The sequence below is a fragment of the Leptosomus discolor genome, chromosome 2 (assembly GCF_034619465.1).
Source record: "Leptosomus discolor isolate bLepDis1 chromosome 2, bLepDis1.hap2, whole genome shotgun sequence".
Classification (NCBI taxonomy): Eukaryota; Metazoa; Chordata; class Aves; order Leptosomiformes; family Leptosomidae; genus Leptosomus; species Leptosomus discolor.
The window spans coordinates 125,971,097-125,991,487 of record NC_141392.1 but is presented as its reverse complement, the minus strand read 5'-3'; the positions used below and the strand labels follow the sequence as shown (position 1 = coordinate 125,991,487).

The 20,391-nt window shown below is 43.0% G+C and overlaps 1 protein-coding gene across 2 annotated transcripts in view; it reads right to left on the bottom strand.

Moving 5' to 3' along the window:
• Window positions 1-20,391, bottom strand: part of ELP3 (elongator acetyltransferase complex subunit 3) — a 94,132-nt gene that overhangs the window by 55,408 nt on the left and 18,333 nt on the right. For both annotated transcript variants that reach the window (XM_086461702.1, XM_086461703.1), the window contains exons 8-9: window positions 5,015-5,176; window positions 1,616-1,742 (exon numbers count right to left, since the gene is read on the bottom strand). In XM_086461702.1, the coding sequence (XP_086317828.1) occupies window positions 1,616-1,742; window positions 5,015-5,176 (289 nt within the window). The remainder of the gene's footprint in view (window positions 1-1,615; window positions 1,743-5,014; window positions 5,177-20,391) is intronic.

Below are 20,391 nucleotides of genomic sequence, written 5' to 3'. Positions count from 1 at the left end.
ATTTCTGCAAAAATTGTCATTAATAAATGGACAAAACGCAGCACGCCATTACCCTTCCCCTAACAAGCTGGGGAGCCTGCTGGCCCGCGGAAACTGGAGGCAGCTCAGCACCACTTGAAGCGACACCTTTTACACAGACTCCCCAAATTTCCTGCAATGAAACAGGAGCAACTCCAGATCTGACAGTGGAAAAACCTTAGCCATTTATCATCAATAAGCACCAAAGAATAATAATCACTAAATACTTTCTATAGCAGCTTGTAATTCTGCCTTAAGTAATTCCTCCCTCTTCAGTTTTACATCTTGCAAATACCTTAGATTACTGTCTCGTCTTTGCTGGGTCTTACCCAAGGTTAGCTCTTTAAATCTTTTTTGTCAGTATTGCTATTCTTCCACCACAAATTCTCTCCAGTCTAATACTACTTCACTGATGACAGGCCCATAAAGAACACAGAACTACAGCTGCAACTGCAGGAGATATGGAGTAAGGGACTCGGGTTTTGCTGTACCCTGCATCACAAGTAATTCTATGAAAACCCAGCTAATGTGATGTCCACCCTCTGCCTCCTTCAGCATTATAAGAAAATAATCCAGGAGCAACAGAGACGGGGGCAGGAATTCTGAGATAACTTTCAGCTCTCTCGCTGACTTCACCTCTAGTTCCCTGCACATCACTTTGCCCCAGCCTCCCACTTTGTCACAGGAACATAGTGGTTGCTACTATGACATTGTGTTTATGAAGAGCTCAAGGAGTTCTGCACAAAACCCCTTAGAAAAAAACACCTACCACAGGTTTCAGAATTTCCTTCACGCACTGTACAGCTGCATTTTCGATTGCTTCTTTCTAGACGAGCCCGTTCGCAGCGTACCAAGATAAACCATTGCTTTTTGCCTGTACTTCTAATCAATCTATTCTATTGCACTGATAGCCTGTTAGTGCCAGAAAGCACCTAGTCTGACCTTGCACAGAAATGTACCTGGGATTCCTGTGCCATGACTGCAATTTCTGCACTATTTTAAAAAGATGAGCAATTTCGACTAAAAAAAAAAATGAAACAATGAAAAAAAAAAAATCATCTACCACGCTACCAGATAAAGCAGTTAATTCCCTACACTGTTTACCATTTGCTCTTTATTCCTCATTTCAGTTTCTCTAGAAATAATTCGATATTTGCTTCCACATCATTGATAAAGATATTGAATAGCACTGAGCCAAGAACAGAGATGCTATATAACACACCTATACACTCTACTTTGCAATTAACTACCTTCGAGATAGCATGCTTTTAACTTTGAATCATGTACTAGTCTAAATCCAAGGAAAGAAAACCACCTTGGAAAAAAGTAAGAGCCCTAGTTAATATCGGAAGAGCTATATTCCACAGAGACCCGAGTGACTCAGGCTTTCATGAGGCAAGGATATAATTTTCTGGATGAAGTAGTTCAACAAATCTTTCTCACCCTCCACCTTCAAAAATGAATTTTAAATTATTTGTCCTTAAGAAACAATTCTGGCCTGGATCATAACTAATAGCTGAGCTAAGAAAGAGAAGCAGCATTAGACGAAAAAGCTGGAACACTCTAGAAACTCCCGGTTATTTTAAGCCATACTCACCACAAACTGGTCCATGTCCCTTTCAAGCCCCATGTTTGGTAGATCAGGCATCATGTGTGCCACCACTTTAAACCCGGCATCCTTGGCTAAGTGAAAAGACTCGCACACAGCCTTCACGGTGTGACCTCTGGGAAAAGAGAAGAGAGATTCAGGATCACAGAGAAAAAGTCATCTTTTGATACATTTAACTGAGATTATTCTTTAGGAAGTGGGAAGGGCTGAGTTTGGAACACGGCTGCTAGGAAAGCAAACTACACTAGGGGCTAAAAGTAGTCCGGTTTGCTACTTCTATAGCAGGTGAACCACACCAAGGCTGCAGCTATTCAAATCACAGCCTGAGAGACTCTGGAAAGCTGCTGAAATTCAATTCGTAAAGCAACGAGACAAGTTGATGCCACAGCACATGCTAGGACACACTGCACTGAAGCCTGTGTCTAGTCAAAATGAAGCATAACCAGAAACAAAAGCAGCAGCAAAGGAGGAGAAGGATGGGGGCTAAGGAAAACCAGCTAGCTCGAAAATCATCCTGCAACGTGCTTGCCAAACTCTCAAGCCCTCCTTTTAGAGGAACACAACTCTTCTCCACTTCTGAGAGGTGCCAAGCCTCCAAAACATAGGCTTAGATGAGGACTTTTGAGGGATTTTGGGTTCTTCTCCATTGACATCAAACCAAACTCACTCAGGCTTGCTCTGCAGGAGCTCGGAGAGACTGGGAGCCCAAACAACAGCAGGAACGAAGGTTGAATCTCACATAACTCATTAGCCTCTCTCCTTCCACCTCCATGGGCCAGGAGCCTTCTTCTGCCTCCAGAACTACAAACAGCTACCAGGAGGTCCCCATCACAAGTGACCAGTTTTTCCACAAAGTCCTTGCTTTTGCAGTCCCCCAGCTGGGAGGGCTCTTCCACTACTGGTTGGCATTTCTGGCTACTTCTATCCCCTCAGCATCCCCTGCCTTCTTCCCTCTCCAATCCCCGTTTTCGTCCCATCACACTTTCACACCAGTTCACCCCATCTTTTGGAATTCCTTACCAACACATTAGCTCAGCAGGTGACTCTTCTTCTCCTCCGTAGTCCTTTGGTTGAAAAATTAAGGCATCTTTACAAACGTATGCCTTCTGCCGAGACCCAACGGTAACCAAACCAAACAGCTACTTCCTCTAAGGACCTCTTCCTTCCTCTCTACTGGAAGATTCTGCTTCTGTTAAATCCCTACACGTAGTTTTAAGACTATCGTTTTATTTATGATTTTTTTCAGAAGTATTACGGTGTTTTTCTGAGACTGTTCAAGGACAGTATTACTCAAGACCTTGAGTAGCCTGAGGGGAGCAAATGGAGACTTGCTTCATAAATAAAAATTATTTTCTTATTAAAAGTGGAATTTGAGCTGCATCAATAACTTGATTATTTGATGCCTAGATCTGTTCTTGAATATTTTTCTGCCTCACAGCCACCAAAAGCACTCAAAAACCTCACTAATGACTTATGGAACATAATAGAAAGTAATTTCCAAACAGTTAGCCTAATTGGTTGTAATCTGACATTTTGCTACAAGCAAAATATTAAAAGTTTGAAGTCAAAACACATCCCCCACAAAGTAGAACAAGAACAGAAGCAAAATGAGGTCATTTCAAAAGAAAAAAGAAACTTGAATCACCCTTCTGTAAAAGTATATTCCAATTTATTGTTCTAAAAAGTTGGAGATATCTGAGTGAACAACCTGCATTTCCCCGGCTCTGAGGCAGCCTGCAGCAAAGCCTTTTAGGAATTCTGCAAGCAGCTTTGAAAAGTGCCAAAAACCTTTAAAAACATAACTCTATACAGGATTACTTCCGAGTGAAATCAAGTCAGTATATTACTACGCTCTTCTTCTGATTCATCGGCAGGAAAGCGAGGGTTCATTAGCAAACGTACGGGCCAGAAGTGCCGCACAGCTTTGAATGACTTACGGCACCGGCTCTGACGTGACAGGCAAAACTGGAGGAAAATTGAAGATGATTGAAGTGATAGCTAAGTGAGGTTTTGAACTTCCACCTCAGGCTAGGACACCTTTAAAAGATTTGAGGTGAAAAAAAAAAATAATTTAAAAGCTGAAGAGAAATCAATTGTTAAATTTACAATCTGTGTCAGAATTAACTAAATGAATACATCTCGCCTAAGAGGGAGATCTAGTTACCTTCCTTAGTATGGATCTTTTCCTTTGGAGAGCTCTGACATCCAGAGGAAGAATATACCACCTATGAGTATTAGCTCCCAGCTCTTGGGCTACTCAATAAATGGCTTTTTCTGTCTATTTAGACCTGGAGCCTGACTTTTTCATAGCAGCGACATCCTGCTCTTCCATGCACCAGCAATACCACAGCTGAACTCACAGGAGGAAACTCAGTTCGGATTCTTTCTTTAAGTCTCTAAAAGAAAATGCCCAACATTTTCAGTTTTGCACTACTGCCTTTAAGGTAGGTATTATCAAAAATGTGCTTTGCTTATCGAACCATAATCTCTCTGTCATTAAGTATGATTATGGTTATTAAACATCTTTGGGAGGTGACTGGAATATGCAGTAAGAATGAAGGCAAGTTGAATGAGTGTCAGAAGTGAAAAAAAACAAAAGAAAAATTACTTCTTTCAAAATGTCAACAGAATTATCAGACTTGTAATTAAAAAAGAGACTGGCTTACTTGCCTGTAAGGCGTGGGACGGAAACTATACCGCGCGCTCTCCTACGTAGGACAACTGTTCTTTTGGCCACAGGTCCAAGCTGACAAGGAATAAATCACAGGCCTTTTGCAAATACATTTTGCAATCCCTAGAGATACTGTATGCCTAGAATGGCTGCGGTTAATCTATCAACGGGCGCTGTTTCTGGCTATGTCTCACCCTCTGTACTTGCCAGTGTCATCTCGATCTCTCCAATACTCAGCAGAAAAAGGTATCTGGTGTAGAGAACATGCTGTTTGCTGGTAAAGTACCTCCAATAGATTATACTGCATTGGATCTACTCAAGCTATTGAATTATGTAGGACAAGAACTATGAGCTCTCTCTGGGCACAGGTTCTACTTCACAAAACTGCATTTATTTATGAAGCAATAAAAACAAGAGAGGCGTACAATACAGGAAGAGAATATGAGTTTAAAAAAAAAAAAAAAAACCACAAATAACTACATTTTCTCAAGCCACGATCTACACAGCATCACAAAGACTTCTGTGAAGCCACTGCAGTTTATGAGCTTTCCTTAACAGACACACGGCCACGCAAGCAAGGAAATGAGCTAAAAGTTTCAACATTCAACGTCAAACGGGCGTTCAAGCAAAGAGGTCAAGACGCGCTACTCAAGAGTATTCCAGAAAGCACCCAGCCAGCAGCCACGCTCAGCTTCGCGCTGAAGCTTTCTTCTCACCTGTTGGTGTCCCTGGCCACATCCTCGTACACGCTCTGCACTCCGATCTCCAGCCTGGTACAGCCGTAGGACAACATGTCGCTTAAATGCCGCTTCAGGCAGTAATCCGGTCTGGTCTCTATCGTTATCCCAACGCATTTTGTCAGGCTCCGTTCTGAATACCTGGAAAAAACCCCCATCCTCTATAACAAAGTGTGAAGGTGCCACAGGTAACCTCAGAAGAGTTTCCAACGTCTTCCAGCTGAGAGTTTCTATGTCACTACCAGAATCAAAATCTAAGTTAAACCCTTCAAATATCCCAGCAGTCAGGGTGCCCTCAACCCCGTGGCAATGCACGGATGAAACGATACACAACTATGCACATGAACAGGAGTCTGGGGTTTGCTTTGGATGAAAAACTGGCCTGTGGCAGCCTCGCAGGGCTTTATTTAAACAGTATGTGTTAGGAAGACACTCCCAGAGCAGACTGAGCCTTCAGTACTCATTGGAAAGGAAGCCTGGGCAAAAGGGAAAGTCAGCTTTTGGGGACAAACCAAAGGCAATCTGAGGCACTCGCAGACATTCAGACACTGACGACAACATAGGACGTCACATTAGGGAGAGTTTGGTGTGGTCAGTACACTTCTGTTTGATTCCCACGGTGTACAGATAAATTGCAGGGACCGGGACAAGATCCAGCTGCGTTCTCACAAGGAAATGGACAAGACTGTCCATGAAAAATTCCACAAATCACTTCCCTTTGTGAGCAAGCAGCACGCTCACAACTTCATTGAAGTCTAACGCTGAAACAAAATTCATGGCTACCCTTTTTCCCCTCTCCTCTCCCATTTATCACTGGATGTCTAACAAAGACTAATCATTCCAGCTAGTAGAAAGATCCACTACTGATGACAAACGGTAAGCTACCGACCCAGGAGAGAGCAAAACAAAAGAAAAAAAGGAATCCAAAGCAGCTTTGAACCAAAGTTCACGAAAAGAAACCATCAATCAGCATAATCTCCAACACCACCACGAAGGACAATATTCCTTTCCATACTGGAATTGTTTCCCTTGACAGTCTTTCCTGCAGAATACGGTGGTTGTATAACAGAGGACTGCAGCACAGGAGAAAAGATTTACAGCAGGAAGAAGGAAACTTCTTCTTTTGAAACCATTTGAAACTGCAGAGATAATCTGGATAATTCCCAAACCAGGATGCGGGCAGGATTAACAGCCCCTGCTTGAGAGGAATATCAGTCTCCTTAATGGTCCCAAATGAAGAAGACCTCAGTATTAATATTAAATGTTGCTGAAGAGAGGACACCTTGAGTGAGAGAGAGATGTTACGCTGATACCCGAAAAAATACTGCGCACCGAAATCACAAGGATGACTAACTTCAGCTCTTTATTAGCTGTTCTATAACGATTCATCATCTGATTTCTGGCTCTGGATAGCTGGAAACTTCTGTTACAAAATAAAGCTCCAGAGCCTATCTTAAAGCATGATGGAGGTCCAATTTGACCAAAACCACCCCCAACCCCTCCCTCAAACTCCCCTCTCCCCCCAAAACCAGCAGAAATCCCCAAGTGGGCTCAGACTCACAAGCAAAAACATTAACTCCCTTCAAACTGTTAAAGCCTAAGATATATAAGGACCAAGATACCTGGGGGGGATAGACTGTAATGGCTGTCAAAATAAGCATCTTTAAAAAAAAAAACCAACAAAAACCAAGTGAAACATTTCAGAGTTTGTGGCTCACTAATCTGACAGACAGAACAATTGTTTATCACGTCAGGGAGAACATTGCTGACGTGCGATTCATTAACATCAGACTGAAAAAATGCCCACTTTTAAAGACGTGATTTGCAAGAATTAAAGAGAGAAATTTTAGCTAAGGCGGGGGAAAAAAGAAATCACCAGATAACTCACCCATCACGCCGGAGGATACATGCTCATATTAAGCACCTGCAGTCAGGCTAGAAATACTGCGGGGAGACAAAAATAATGATATCCCTGCCCACCAAGACATAAAATGCTGAATAAAACAAACACGAACAGGCCCTAAACTAGAACATCTACTAAGGGCACCAACAGGATTTCAGTACGGTGTAATGGCTGGTAAAATTGTCTTGCTCAACTCTACACTGAAAAGAGAAGTGTGTCTTAATGACACCCAGAAAAGCAAAACAAAGATGAACCCAAAAGGGACACAGCAACGAAGACGGCCTTTCCGAGAAGAGTCACAAGTCTCATCAAATCACCTCTGTAAGAGACAGGCATTTACAACCCAAGCCACAAGTCCTCCAGCTCTTCCTAGCAGCCCCAAAGACTCACGGAGAGCAAACGGAGAGCACTCTCATACTCTTATTTTCCCAACATAAAAGAAAAGCTTGACTCAGAGGTCCGTATTTAATAAAGACTACAGATTCCCTTCAACTAGTGGGAAAAGAGAAAGAAGCGTGTGATAGTCAGCCTTCCACGGAAGGTGATTCTGGCAACACATCTCTATCATTTCCTGAATAAAAGACTTTCCTTCTGTTTTTTCTCAACTTTTAAAACACTCATTTGGATAGTCAAAATTTTTGCTATTTGCAAAATGAGCCAGTCTATTTCCTTTGAAACCTAATACTAAAACTAAGGACACACACAAATTGTAAGATTACAAGTTAAGAAGCCAAACAGAGTATCAGAAGTGGCCCTGAATTAAAAGCTTTACTAGATTTACATAACCTGTCGTTTTATGGAAGAAGCTATCCAATAGTACTCATAAAAGCTGTATCAATTATTATGATGCAGCACAAAGCTGCATTCTACAACTACGTTAAATTTTTATTTTTTTAAAAATAAACCTGTCAGCGTTGAATGTTTAATTTCAGCATTTTCCTACACATGGCCAGCACCTCCTTCACTGACCGAGTCAACTGTGAGCTACAAGAGAGAGCTTGGAGACCTGAAAAGGGCAAGAAATACTACATAAAAGGTTATCTCCGAAATACTGGATTTACATCAAGACAGACACTGATTTATTATTTTTTTTTTTAACCAAATTGGCAAGATCTCTTATTTTAAAACACAGTTGGAACTTAAGATAGATATTTACCAGCCAGCAGAGAAAAGGAAAAGACAAACTGATGTATGCTTAAGGGTAACACTTTCTTAGTGGAGAAAGCTTTTGGATATATATTTTTTTTAATTTTTAAAGAAATATATCTTTGAAATCTAATCCCGATTTCCAGATCAAGTCATGATTTTTTCGTTGTTATTATTATTACCACCATTAGTCAGCGATGCACATAACAACTTACAGTAGATCACTATTTCAAGCCTGACTTTGCTTCTCCTACACCTCTTACTTTCATTAGTCAGGGTTCATCGTAACTGCCTGCTGGGAACACGGCGGTTTCCCAGATTTCTAGCAGGCTGGGTAGGCACATTCTTCCCCTTCCAAATCCATGCTGATTCCCCCTGGCCACCTTCCTGACCATGGAAGCAGCTTCCACAAAGACACGTTCCATAATGCTCTCGGAGACCAAGGTGAGGCTTACCAGCTGTAGCTCTCCTCCTCACCCCCTTGAAGAGAGACACGACATTTCCTGAGGACCCCGCGGTTATCATGACCTCTCCAAGGTGAGATGGAGCTGCCTCACCCACCCCCTCCCACAGACCTCAACGTGTCCAATTTGCCATTGCTGTCCAATGCAATCCTCACCCCAAATTGCCACCTAGCAAGAGTAGATCTTACAAACAAATACCAAGGCAAAGAAACACCGCATACCTCAGCTTTCTTCTGCATCCTTCATCACAGAGTTGCCTGCCTCATCCAGCAGCGGCCCCACATTTTCCTTCATCTTGATTTGCTGACAACGTACCTATGGAAGTCCTTCTTGTTGCCCTATAATACCTTGGAATTTCAACTCAAGCTAAACTTTCCTAATGTGCCCTCTGCCTGCCTGTATCCCTCCTGGGTATCCCATACCTCCTTCCACTTTCTGCACACAGCTCTTTATTCACGGCTGAGCTCCATCAGGACTTCCCCATCAAGCAGTTAAGCAAAGCTGGTGAGCTGTTGTGCCTGCTTGGTTCCCTGCACGTCAGGATGCACTGTCTCTGCGGTTTGAAGAGGTTGTCCTGGAAGATCAGCTAAGCTCACCTGGGCTTATTCACCCTTCAGGGCATCCTCCCACGGGATCCTGCCATTCGGTTCCCTGGAAAGATTCCAAGTCTGTTATCCTGAATTCTAACATCTTTATTCTTCTACTCGCATCCCTCGGGATCTTAAGCTCTAACATCTCAGAGTCACTGCAGCCAAGACCACATCCCTCGCTCAACCAGCTCTTTATGAGTAGCAGATCCAGGAAAGCACCTCTCCTAGGCACTGGATGAACCAGCTATTTCAAAATACTATCATAATGCATCACAGAAATCTCCTAAATTAGTTGTTTTCCATCATGTTGCCATTCTAGCAGGTATAGAGGTGTCAGACTAGATTTAAGGAGTGTTGGATCTTATTCATGAAGTGCATATAGTCTAATTCTTACATCATTTTCATACCTTTTCTTAGAACTATCTCCAGTCTTTAAGTATTCTTCTTGTTGCCTTTGATACCATCTCCAGTCTTTAAGTATTCTTCTTGTTGCCTTTGATACCAAAAACAGCCACAGAACTTTGCAGACACACCAGTACTATATCCAGATGGAGTATGATTTGCCTATTTCTATCCAATTTTCCACTATTTATACAGTCAAGGGTAATTTGGCTGCTGAATCATAAAGCTCATGATAATGCGACTTAACTCCTAAATATTTTCTAGATATTTCGCTGCTTCTCAGAATAGAATCCTGCATCATTCCTAGAAAAACAGCTTTACATTTTTCCATAATAAAGTACACAGCTTGCTTGTATACAACTTACTATGGAATACAGATATATCTCTTATTTGCCCGTCTCCAATATTGATAGCTCCTGCCAACCCTTAGAAATTACTATTTTAAAACAAGTATTAAACAGAAGGCCCGGAGGCAAAAACAACAGAATCCTATTAGAAACCATTCGAGTCAATGACAATAATATTTGGCTACGCCTGTTTTGAAAAGGGATGTAATGGGCGACATGTTGTTCTAGTCTCTTTTTTAATGTCAAAATACCTCACTGTACCAAGTCAATTCTCTTGCAGAGGTTTATGCATATTACACTTCATTTCTCCAAACCCCCTGTAAGCTCAGTTACAGGATACAGTGACTTATCATGATAATGGACATGATGGATTTGCCTTCATTTAATCTTTAGAAACAACAGAATTTAGCCACATATCCTGCAGGAATGGCGTGCTAGCCAAGGCAGATATAAAGAGGGAACAGTCTATCCAGCTAGGCAGACAGCCTGAAAAGCAGATAACTGGAGCTCTGAAGAGAGGGACTTCAGGATACTCGGACACAAGAGGTTAAGATGACCTTGATGATAACCAAGACAGGCAAAACTATTACTAACTGAAGACCAAGAGAAGCAAAATAGAGAAAGTCCTGAGAAATTAATGATCCCAGGCTGGAAACTCTACCCATGATGGTCTTGCATATCCCAGTTCACCTCATTTCCAGGTTCATTCTGGCATTAATATTTGTGACACGCATTTCTTCTGGAACCTGAGAGTGGAGGTGGATTTTATCTTCTCGGGCAGCAACAAACATCTTACAGTATTTCTCCTCCTTCCCTGGAACAGTCTTATTTGTTGTCTGTAATACAGCAGTGCTGAAGAACCCCACATAATCAAAAGAATAACGAGAAATCAAGACAAGATGACAGTGGGGTAATTTTAATAACAGACTGACCGCGGCAGTAAATTATGCAAATGAAATAGATGCTAAGCCATACAAAGGAAGGAAATGAGATACAGAGAAACCTTACGAATTGCACAGACATAGCTATTGTAAAGACAGTTCTTTTCAGCATGATTACTGCACTGAAATAGGAAGAAGTGAAGGAGAGATTATTCATTTTAATCATTGGAGAATATTTGACTGACTTTTCAGACAAAGCTGGTACATAAAGCGGACCTTCAAATCAGACTCTGCCTCTTAAATAAGCGCAGGGTTTTTAGATCAAAAGGGCACCTACCTCTCCACCAGACACAGCAGTCTGACATAGGGTCTCAAATACTTTCTCACTTGGAGAAAAAGCAGACAGTACAGTTCTGGCATAAAACAACTCATTTAACAAAGCCCCTACCTGCTTTCGATTAAATTTCGGTCTACAGACAGAAGTCTCGTCAACTAAGAGACCTGAACATCAAAGACTCAATTATTTACAATCCATACTGCAGCAGCTTCCCAACTTCCTGGTTGGGATCGGAGTGGCAGGATGCCAGACAACGCAGAAAGACATGCCTCACCCCACAAGCTCAGAAAAGACAAACGAGAAGAATAAAGCAGGCGGGTTAACACTGTGCGTATACAGCGCGTTAACCACACGCCTTTAAACCATTTATCTGGTTTACACGTTTCTGAGTAGCAGAGTACTTAAAGAGGAGGTAAATGGAGAAGCAGAAGAGCAGAAAAAGGCACAAGCAGCAGCAGAAGCTCAAAGGCGGCATCAAAAAGAACTAATCACCAAGAGCAACAAGTGTTTAGGTGTACCCGACTACATGGAGAGGAGGGAAGGGTCTAGAACAACTCATCCAACCCAACAGTCCCCAAAAACTCGCCCGCAGGACATTCCAGCATTACTTCAAAAGCCAAAGAAAACCTTAAAGGTGAAGATGCAATAAATTATGAGGATGCTCACGTGACTCGATCACCATTATTGCTCATGGATTACCCGACAGCAGCGATTTCCACAAGGTGTGGTGCTCCACCCTCATACACGTCGCAACGAGTGGTCACAGCGCAAGGCACTGCTGCTCATCCACCCTTAGCCTAACTCCAAGAAAACGAACAGTTGCAAACCTGCCTTACAAGAGGTGCTGAGAATCTTGTGGGAAGAGGGAAGCGTTGGGGGGAGTCAAGAATTTTAACCAGTGACCAAAGGAGACGTGGGCAGAAGGACTCATTTCCTGGCCTTAAGTTTGTGAACAACAAAGACTGTGAACATCCAGCACCTCAGAGAAGTCTAATGTCAGAAAAAAACCTCCTTGTGCCCTTGACTACACGGCGCATGGTCCCACCCAGGTGTGCAAGACAGACAATGATGTCTCTACACGTGGAATTAAGACAAAAAGTGACACCATTGCTTTCTGAAGAGGAAAATGCCAATATAATACAGTGGTATCTTACATCCCACATCCTCACCTATTACTTAAATGACCTCCTCCTTCTTGATCTCCAATAGCTCTGCTGCATCACCATGCCAATCTCCAAAACACAGCTAGCAATAATTAATTCAGTATCTACAATTTCCTGCTAGCCGACAAAACAGGCGGCATCTTACTCATCCGACATGTTTCCAAAGTTGCCTGTTTGATGATTGCCCACAGCAGGTATTTCTGAAAGCTCAAACACCAGTTATTTGGCTTTATACTGCTCCCTTTTTAATACAACATATCAGTGTTTTTTTTATCACCTCTACCAGGAGTATGACAGACTGCTTCGGTTTCTGAGCAGCACCGGTTTCCCAAGGTTCAGTTTTCAAATACTGAAAAACTTAGTTACTCAAAATACAGTCATTTATTGACTAAAATATAATTTTCCAATTTTGATATAGTAACAGCATTTAAACCTGATGAAAGATAAGTGAGAACAAATCCTTTTTTTGATGAAATGCCACTAACAGATAAGTCATACGTAATTATACTCCCTGCTGCCGTGTCACTCAGTGTTGGAAATCCAGGATACAATCTGTGTTCAAACTAGTACCCATTCTGAGGCAAAAAAAAAACAACCCCAGAACTTGCCAGTTCTCTCTCTTCCTTAATTTGTTTACCAAGTAGTAACCACAATGAATGGATCTGACATCTGAAAATCCTCCGAAGAAAAAGCACAGCACGAGCAGAAGCGTCACAGTTATGTTAACACACTTCAGGCCTAATCAAAGTAGGGCTATTTGCATGGACTAATTAAACGCCTGGCTGTAACGACAAGGAGGTAATGATGTTGGCTATAAAGGGAAGGGGGTGGCAGGGTTGTTTGGTTTATTTTTATATCATTCACAGCTTGCACAGAGCACCATCATGTAGAGGGACCTCTGGGCAAGGAGGCTGTAGCTTCGCTGGAGGGACGACAGCCTGGACAGAGCAGTCCACGAGGGCTGCTCCGCTCTTACCGTGCTGGGCTAATAAATGCACAATTATTTCGAAAGCCATAATCACTGCCTATTCTTAGAAGACATCTGAGCAGGCCCTGAAAGGTTCGTCTGAGCTCAGGAGGCAAAAGAAGGACACCGAACAGAAACCCCCAACAGGACCTTCCAACACTGCAGGCTTATTTTCCCAGCTCCCATCCATCAAGTTCAAGGCAAGAGCAATAGAGATAATGGCTTTTTTCAGCAACAAATTACTAGCAAGCTGTAACTGAAAACACCAGGACAAATAAACATATGCCAGTGAAATATTTCAAACAAGAAACGTGCATATGCGCGGCTCTAACAGGAGCTGAACTGCAACCTCTTTTTTACCTATCTCTGTCAAAACTAAAGGTTGAGGGGGGAAAAAAGCTAAAACAAGGCTAATATGGGCCAGAAAGTCGTTATCTCCTCCACCTTTATGTCAGCTCTCTGCCTTTCTCAAACCTGTCCCAGTGAGCAGAGCCAAATTATAGTCTTGGGGACCAAAGTCTCTCACGTTGCTCCCAGAACAGAAGCAGCAAGACGAGCTCCCACCTTCCTCACACCGACGCTTAGGGAGACCCGAGTCTCTGAACCGCCTTCACATGGCAAACTGGAGCCCCAGTAACAAACTGACCTGGTCTGGAGGTGGAACAAGGGACCTGCAAGCTCCAGGAACACACGAACATTGTCCTGGGCAAGTCCAAAGGTCTGTTTAGCCCAATATCCCGTCCACCACGGCTGTTGCAGATGCTTAGACTAGAGCAGCAGGAGCAGGGGAAGCTGCAGTGGTATCTTCCTTGAATACTCTCACAGTTGCCAATTATTTCCTCTTCAGGGTGTCCCTGAGCCAGAGGTGATGTCTTTAGTAGTAGTAGGTGTCTTCAGGACTTAGCAGCCCTCGCTGGGTATTTTTTCTATAAGTGTGTTTGGTCACCCCTCAGGCTAACTGTGGACTGCACAAAGAAGTGCCTCCTTTGTGTGTAGTTAATTCCCGTTTCATCTGATAGCCCTAGATCCTGTGGTGTAGGAGATAATCAATGATTATCCTTTGTCTTCTCCATGCCGCTCAAGATTTCATAGATCTCTGGTATTTACTCTCAAATACTTTTTTTCCCCCGGTTCCACAGTATCATTTTCCATCTCCCCTCCCTTATTTCTAAAAAGAACAACTGAACATAGGTTCAAGCTGTGAAGGCACTGCCATATTCCACAGCAGCATAACAGTATTTCCCAGTTTGCTCTCTATTCCCTTCATTATCATTCCTCACACTGAGTTGGTCTTTTAGCTAATACCAAGCATCAAGCCTGTGTTTCTCACAGTTATCTACTGTAACTTTAAATTCTTGTTCCTGAGTGGCATTAGCCAATTTGGAGACCATTGTTCTGTAGTAAAATAAGGGAGGGGAAGAAAAAATAAAATAAAATAAAATAATCTTTCTTATACAACTTGCTCTATATCTACACTAATTTTCACCTGCCCCTTCACTACTCACCCAGCACGGTCAAGACCACCTATTCCAGCACAGATTCCTCTGGGACACCACTAATGACTTTCCTCAGTTGTGTAAATCCATCATGGATTCTGTCTCCTAATATCTTTCAATTATTTATACATGCAAAGCCTTCACTCTTATTCCCACACTCTTTAAAGAGGCTTCAGTGAAGGCCCTCATTTTTGGAAATCCAAGGAAAGTTACACATATTTGTCAAATGCTTCAAAGAAAACTACAATGCAGATGTTTCGTTGAAACATCAGCCCATTTCAAGTAGCCAGGGGAAAGGAGTTCACCTGGTGTAAGATGAAAACATGTATTATGGAAACCTAAAGAAAGAGGGAGGTGCTCTGGGGTTTTAGCAGCTAAAGAAAACAAGACCTTTTATCCTAATAAAGACAACCGAGGTCCAACACATCAGCAAAACACAACTTTTTCCAAGATGTCTAAAAGAAGGAACTACATCAAGTGCTTGTAAAACGTCCTCTTCCTAAGCCCATACTCAGTCTACTAGACGAGGAGTGGACACAGTTCCCTTCACCACAAGCTAGGCTCTTTAAATTTCAGACTTACATACAGGTGCCAGTAAAAACCCCACAAAACAACCTATACCTCTTACACGTGGAAGATGCAGTTAGTCCAACACACCACGGTGATCATTCCAGCTTGGGTTTTCAGCAGCCAAGACAAGCAGATCAATGAGCCACACGGGGATGAAACAGTAACTTGGTTGCCTACATGCTCAACCAGCCATTCTAAAACTCCCATCACTGCTCCCAGGAGACTTGTGCAGATGTTTATCTCCTTTAATTGCCACTGATACCATTTGAAAATGACAAATCAAAGAAAAGAAGCCACGGGTGTCATCTGAAAGACCTGATAAAACTGCAAATAAAGAAGTGGTTCTGGTGACTAGAAGCTTGAAGGCACCACGAAGCTCTGGGCTCGCTACAAGAGGGCAAGACTTCCTGTGCCGAACAGCAGCTCCTCTCCTGTTTAACACAAGAAAACAGTTTCCAAGTAATTACATACCCTCCCAGGCTACCAAAACCACACAGGTCACTCCTGAAGCGGGAAAAAAGCCCATGCATGAGGGTTATCAACCCCAAACAGTATTATTTTCAAAACCATTTGTCAGTTTATGGTGCAGAAGAAAAGCTTGGGGAAAAAAAAACTATGCTCAGCACAACGAGAGAAAATTGGAGACACTGGAAGCTATGTAGTTTTAGAAAGAATCAAACGCATTTCTCAGTAACAATTTGGGAATTTCTGTCCAGTAATCGGGGATGAACACCAAATGCAGAGCCCTACTCTTTGCTTTGAGCATCAGTTCTGTGCGGCACGGTGGCCTTAACCTGCACAGAACTTCGAGGGGAGAAAAGCAGAAGGCTGTAGGCTGGTTAATATTTCACTTTGGTCAATTTTGCCTTTCTGGTATCTTTTCACCAAGTAATATGAAATCTAAAAAGAAATAGCTCTTAGTCCCATTTCGGCTGTCCCTTATGTGGATCCCAGTACAATTTTATTTGACCTTTAGTTAAATTCCACCTCTACCAGGCGATCGATATCAGCTATTCCCGCAGGACAGGTTTTACTCCACATCCCTTTCTCTTTTTATCCAAGTGTACAGAAGCAGATAACACATCCCATGAACAACAAACCACGTCACCGCAGTGACACCGAAGTGGAAGCAGCTCGTCAGCCTGCCACATACAGCGGAACAGACTGTTACAAAACTCGCACGAGGAGATGCCCGAGATTTGTCCTTGATTTCTCCCATCTTTGCTGTGCCATTTAGTTCAGGGAGACTTGAAAGCACAACAATTTAAATGTCTGCTGCCAAATCAATATGATCAATGATTGGGTCACAATGTATAGACAGTTTACCACGAAATAGTCAATAGATAGTTATAGATGCAGGCTAAAAAAGGGATTTGGGAGAAAAAAATCCTCCTACCTAAAATTATGAAAGAAATGACACAACAGTCTCTTTTATTAAATCTAAACTGAAGTTCAAGTTTTTCTTCCTACAGCTGATGAGAGAGACGGCACTAGGTGAGACTTATATGTATTAAAAAAAAAAAGCCCTAGTTCCAATTTCAGTTCTGATATTGACTCACTGTAGCCTAGGGAAAGTTGCATACTCTTAGTAACAACCTCATCCTAGCTGTTATTGAGGAAAATAACCACTTCTGCTGTTGCAGTGCTGCATATAGTTCCGACAACTCAATGCCCAGAAAGCTGCTGTTGCATAAAGACGGCGTCCAGTACAGACCTTGCTTTGTAGTTCGTGCCTATCAACCAGAATTCATCCCGTCCCCATCTGACACTTGGATATAAACACTTAGCTTGAGGAAGGAAAAACAGCTTGATTGCTGCTTTGAGGAAACAAAGACGTCGTATCAATAAAATTATAAACAGAGCTAATAAAAAGCAGTCATCAGCCAAAACTGCCAGTGAAAAGCTATGGTTTAGCTAATCTTCTTCTCTTGCCAAAGCAACTCCCTCAACAACCTATAAAGATGCAATATGACTGCTTTCAAAAAAAGGGCTACAAAAACACACACACGCTTGTCTTCTCCGTGCTTGTAAACCCCCATGTTCAGGAAGGGGCTTGCTGCAGCAGACTACAAGAACGGATGGTGCCATTCCGCCGGCTCCGTTTGCCGGCCGTCGTAGCTCCGACTAAGGTGCCAACAGCTACTCAACTTTTCATGGCGATGGAGCTCATCGCTTTGGAAAAGTATTTCGGCTTTTAGCTGCTACCAGAGCTTAAAACTGCGTCCTCCCCAGGCACAGATGTCCCGCGCAACTCCAGTGAAGATACGTCCGTCCCAAGGAGCAAGTTCTCCCAGCTCCACTGATAAGGAGAAAAGCCAAACAGCTACTCCCCGTTGCGAATGGCATGCTGGGCTTACAGGAGACAAATACACGAGATGGGAGACAGAACAGAGAAAGAGAGCACAAGCAAAGGTGAGTGACCACTTGTGTCTTCCTAGAGGTGGGGAAAAACATAGACCTGGAAAAGAGAATGGGACCAAGAACCAACGCTGGAAGGAATAGGAGTATCCAGCAAACAGATACACTGCATCAAAAACTGGCACGAGCTCAAGGAGTCAGAAGTCAGAGATGAAGAAGGAAACAACTCCTGCCCGAGCCTGCAAGGAGCCAAGACTCTTGGTGCAGGATCCAGCTCACGGATGCAAACACCTACGTTGGGCTGGGGTTCTCGTCTCCCATGCCCGTTCATCAGAGCCCAGAGAGTGATGCAGATCCAGCACGGGCGCCTGCTTCAGTGTGAGCTGGATCCCTCTCTGGGCTCTGCTGACTACATCTCCACCGGCTGGAAGGGGAGATCAGGCACACAGAAACATGTGAATTGAGCTGTCTTAACCCACAAGCTGCACCCACATCTCACCTCAGAGGTGTCAGAGAAAAGGTGAATCTTATTTCTTTTGAAGGAACAAAGGCCCTTCCCAATAATTTTTGAATTTTTAGAGCAGCACACAGTCTGTATCTGGAGGCGAACACAGGCAAAGGTCTCGCAGAAAGAGAAAAATCTAGATAATCATATAATCCAAGGCCCAGACAGAGGGTGACCAAATTAAGGCTGCACAAACACCCCCAGCTCTGCCAGTTCCCAGCTTCTGAGCACTTGACTTCACCAACTGATGGGCCACAGAGTCCCAGGGCACATTAGCCGCAGCACATTGCGGAAAGATGTATTTCAAAAGCAAACAGCCTCTGCTCTGCCTACTAAGCGTTGGCGAAATAGTCGCAAGGAAAACCACTTCTTGACGCCCTTCCATAAAAGTATGAAAATTAAACTTTTTTTTTTTTTTTGCATGCCTACTGCACCCACCGTGTTACTAGAAAATGGCTTTTCTTTCAAATTAATTTAGCGCTGTCGAAAGGCAGTAGATCTCAGTTTACAACATCAATGAGGCAAGCAGAGCACAGCTGAGGGAACTATAAACTGCATCTCACTAGTTTACCAGCCCATTTTAATTTAGGCTGGAAAGCAATCTCTGCTGAAAGTAGGAAAAAAGGTAGTGCAGGTCCCACGTTAGCTCTCCAGGCCATGGGAGTATCAGTCCAGGATCGCCCGCATCCTTATGGAGCTCAAAGTAATCGCTAATGTTTGACCTTTTGCCCGCTTGGAAAATCAGAATACAACAGCAACCACGGCAATGCTTCTGTAGCACACAGGGTGGTGTAATACTTGTGTCAGGGAGGAAATTAACCCAGAAAGCTTATTTAGTACGTGCCACACCGTCTCTTCGTGACATTACCTTAGCATCACCAGCACAATTTGAACTAGAACCCTATAATAATCGACCCAGGTTTACATTCATAGAGGTGACCAAGCCATGAATAAAACTCCACCTCCAGTTACCAATCCCAGCTGACCACTCGGATCCCATCCTAGCATTAACGTTTTAGTGCAGGTCACCGGAGAACTTGTCGTGCTTGCCAAATTACACACGCACAGCAGCGAAGCAGCAAAAATGAGAAAAGTATTCCCTTTGGCAGGTGTTCAGCAGCAATTTGCTGAAAACGTACAAAAAAAAGGGACTGAAATTCATTATTTAGCTTTGACAATGTCATGACCGCTAGGGCCATCATCCTTTGCACCAGTGTAGGATAAAATACCTTTGGATGACCAAAATAAATAATAATAAATGCCTTTGGATCAATAACATTTACAAATATTGCTAAATTTGGTGTAGCTCAAATTTCTGTTATGAATAAACACTACTACGTTGTAAACCTTTGAGAAAGATATATTTGGTTCCACTTCAGAAAACCTAAAGTCACCTAATACCAGATCTGCTGTTGCACATGCACAAAAACATGAGTATGGCTTCCTCATATCTACCTTCCCTAGTTGTCCCCGTTCAGTCACAAACCTGAGTATTTTAAATGCAGGAGAAAATGCTGTGGAAATACTGAACAGGACAGATAACTGGATAGGCAATCACTTTCCATAGCTGCAGGAGGAACAAAAGATGAACAGCTACCCATAACAAGATTAGGATCTGATGAAATGACTTTCACTTATGTACATTCGAAATAACACACAGTTCAGCAGCTAAAAGTGGGATCCTGCAGTAGAAAATAAGCAACGTAAAGTAACGGGATGCCAACAAAGGCCAAGCCAGCTTTGGGGCAAATTTCCTCAAAGTCCACCATCCGGAAAGACGTCCTCCACCCTGAAGGCATTTAGGGGTAAACACTCAGCAACAAGCAGGTTTTCGCGGCAGACATAGCTCCCGCACCACGGCAGAGTCGCATCCAAAGCTGGGAACAAAGAAAATCTGTCTGCTTCTCCAGAACGTTGGGAACGAGTCTCCAAAGCTCTGGGAACAAAAGGAAATTTAGGCAGAACCTCTGTTGTAAATGATCTGGCACTAAAACAATAGCCAGTTATCTCCTGCCTGGCACAGAGGCACAGAAAAAAAATCACTGCCCAGTCAGATGCCCCGAGGGATTTGACAGACAAGCTCTGATGGATACAGCCACAGCAATTTGCAATGTTGCTGCCTCCTGCTATTCACTTCCCTCTCTGCCAGAAGCTGCTGCCTGCACAGGAGGGGATGCAGAACCAGATAAGTACCCACACACCTCGGTTGCCCAAATTACTGCTAGAA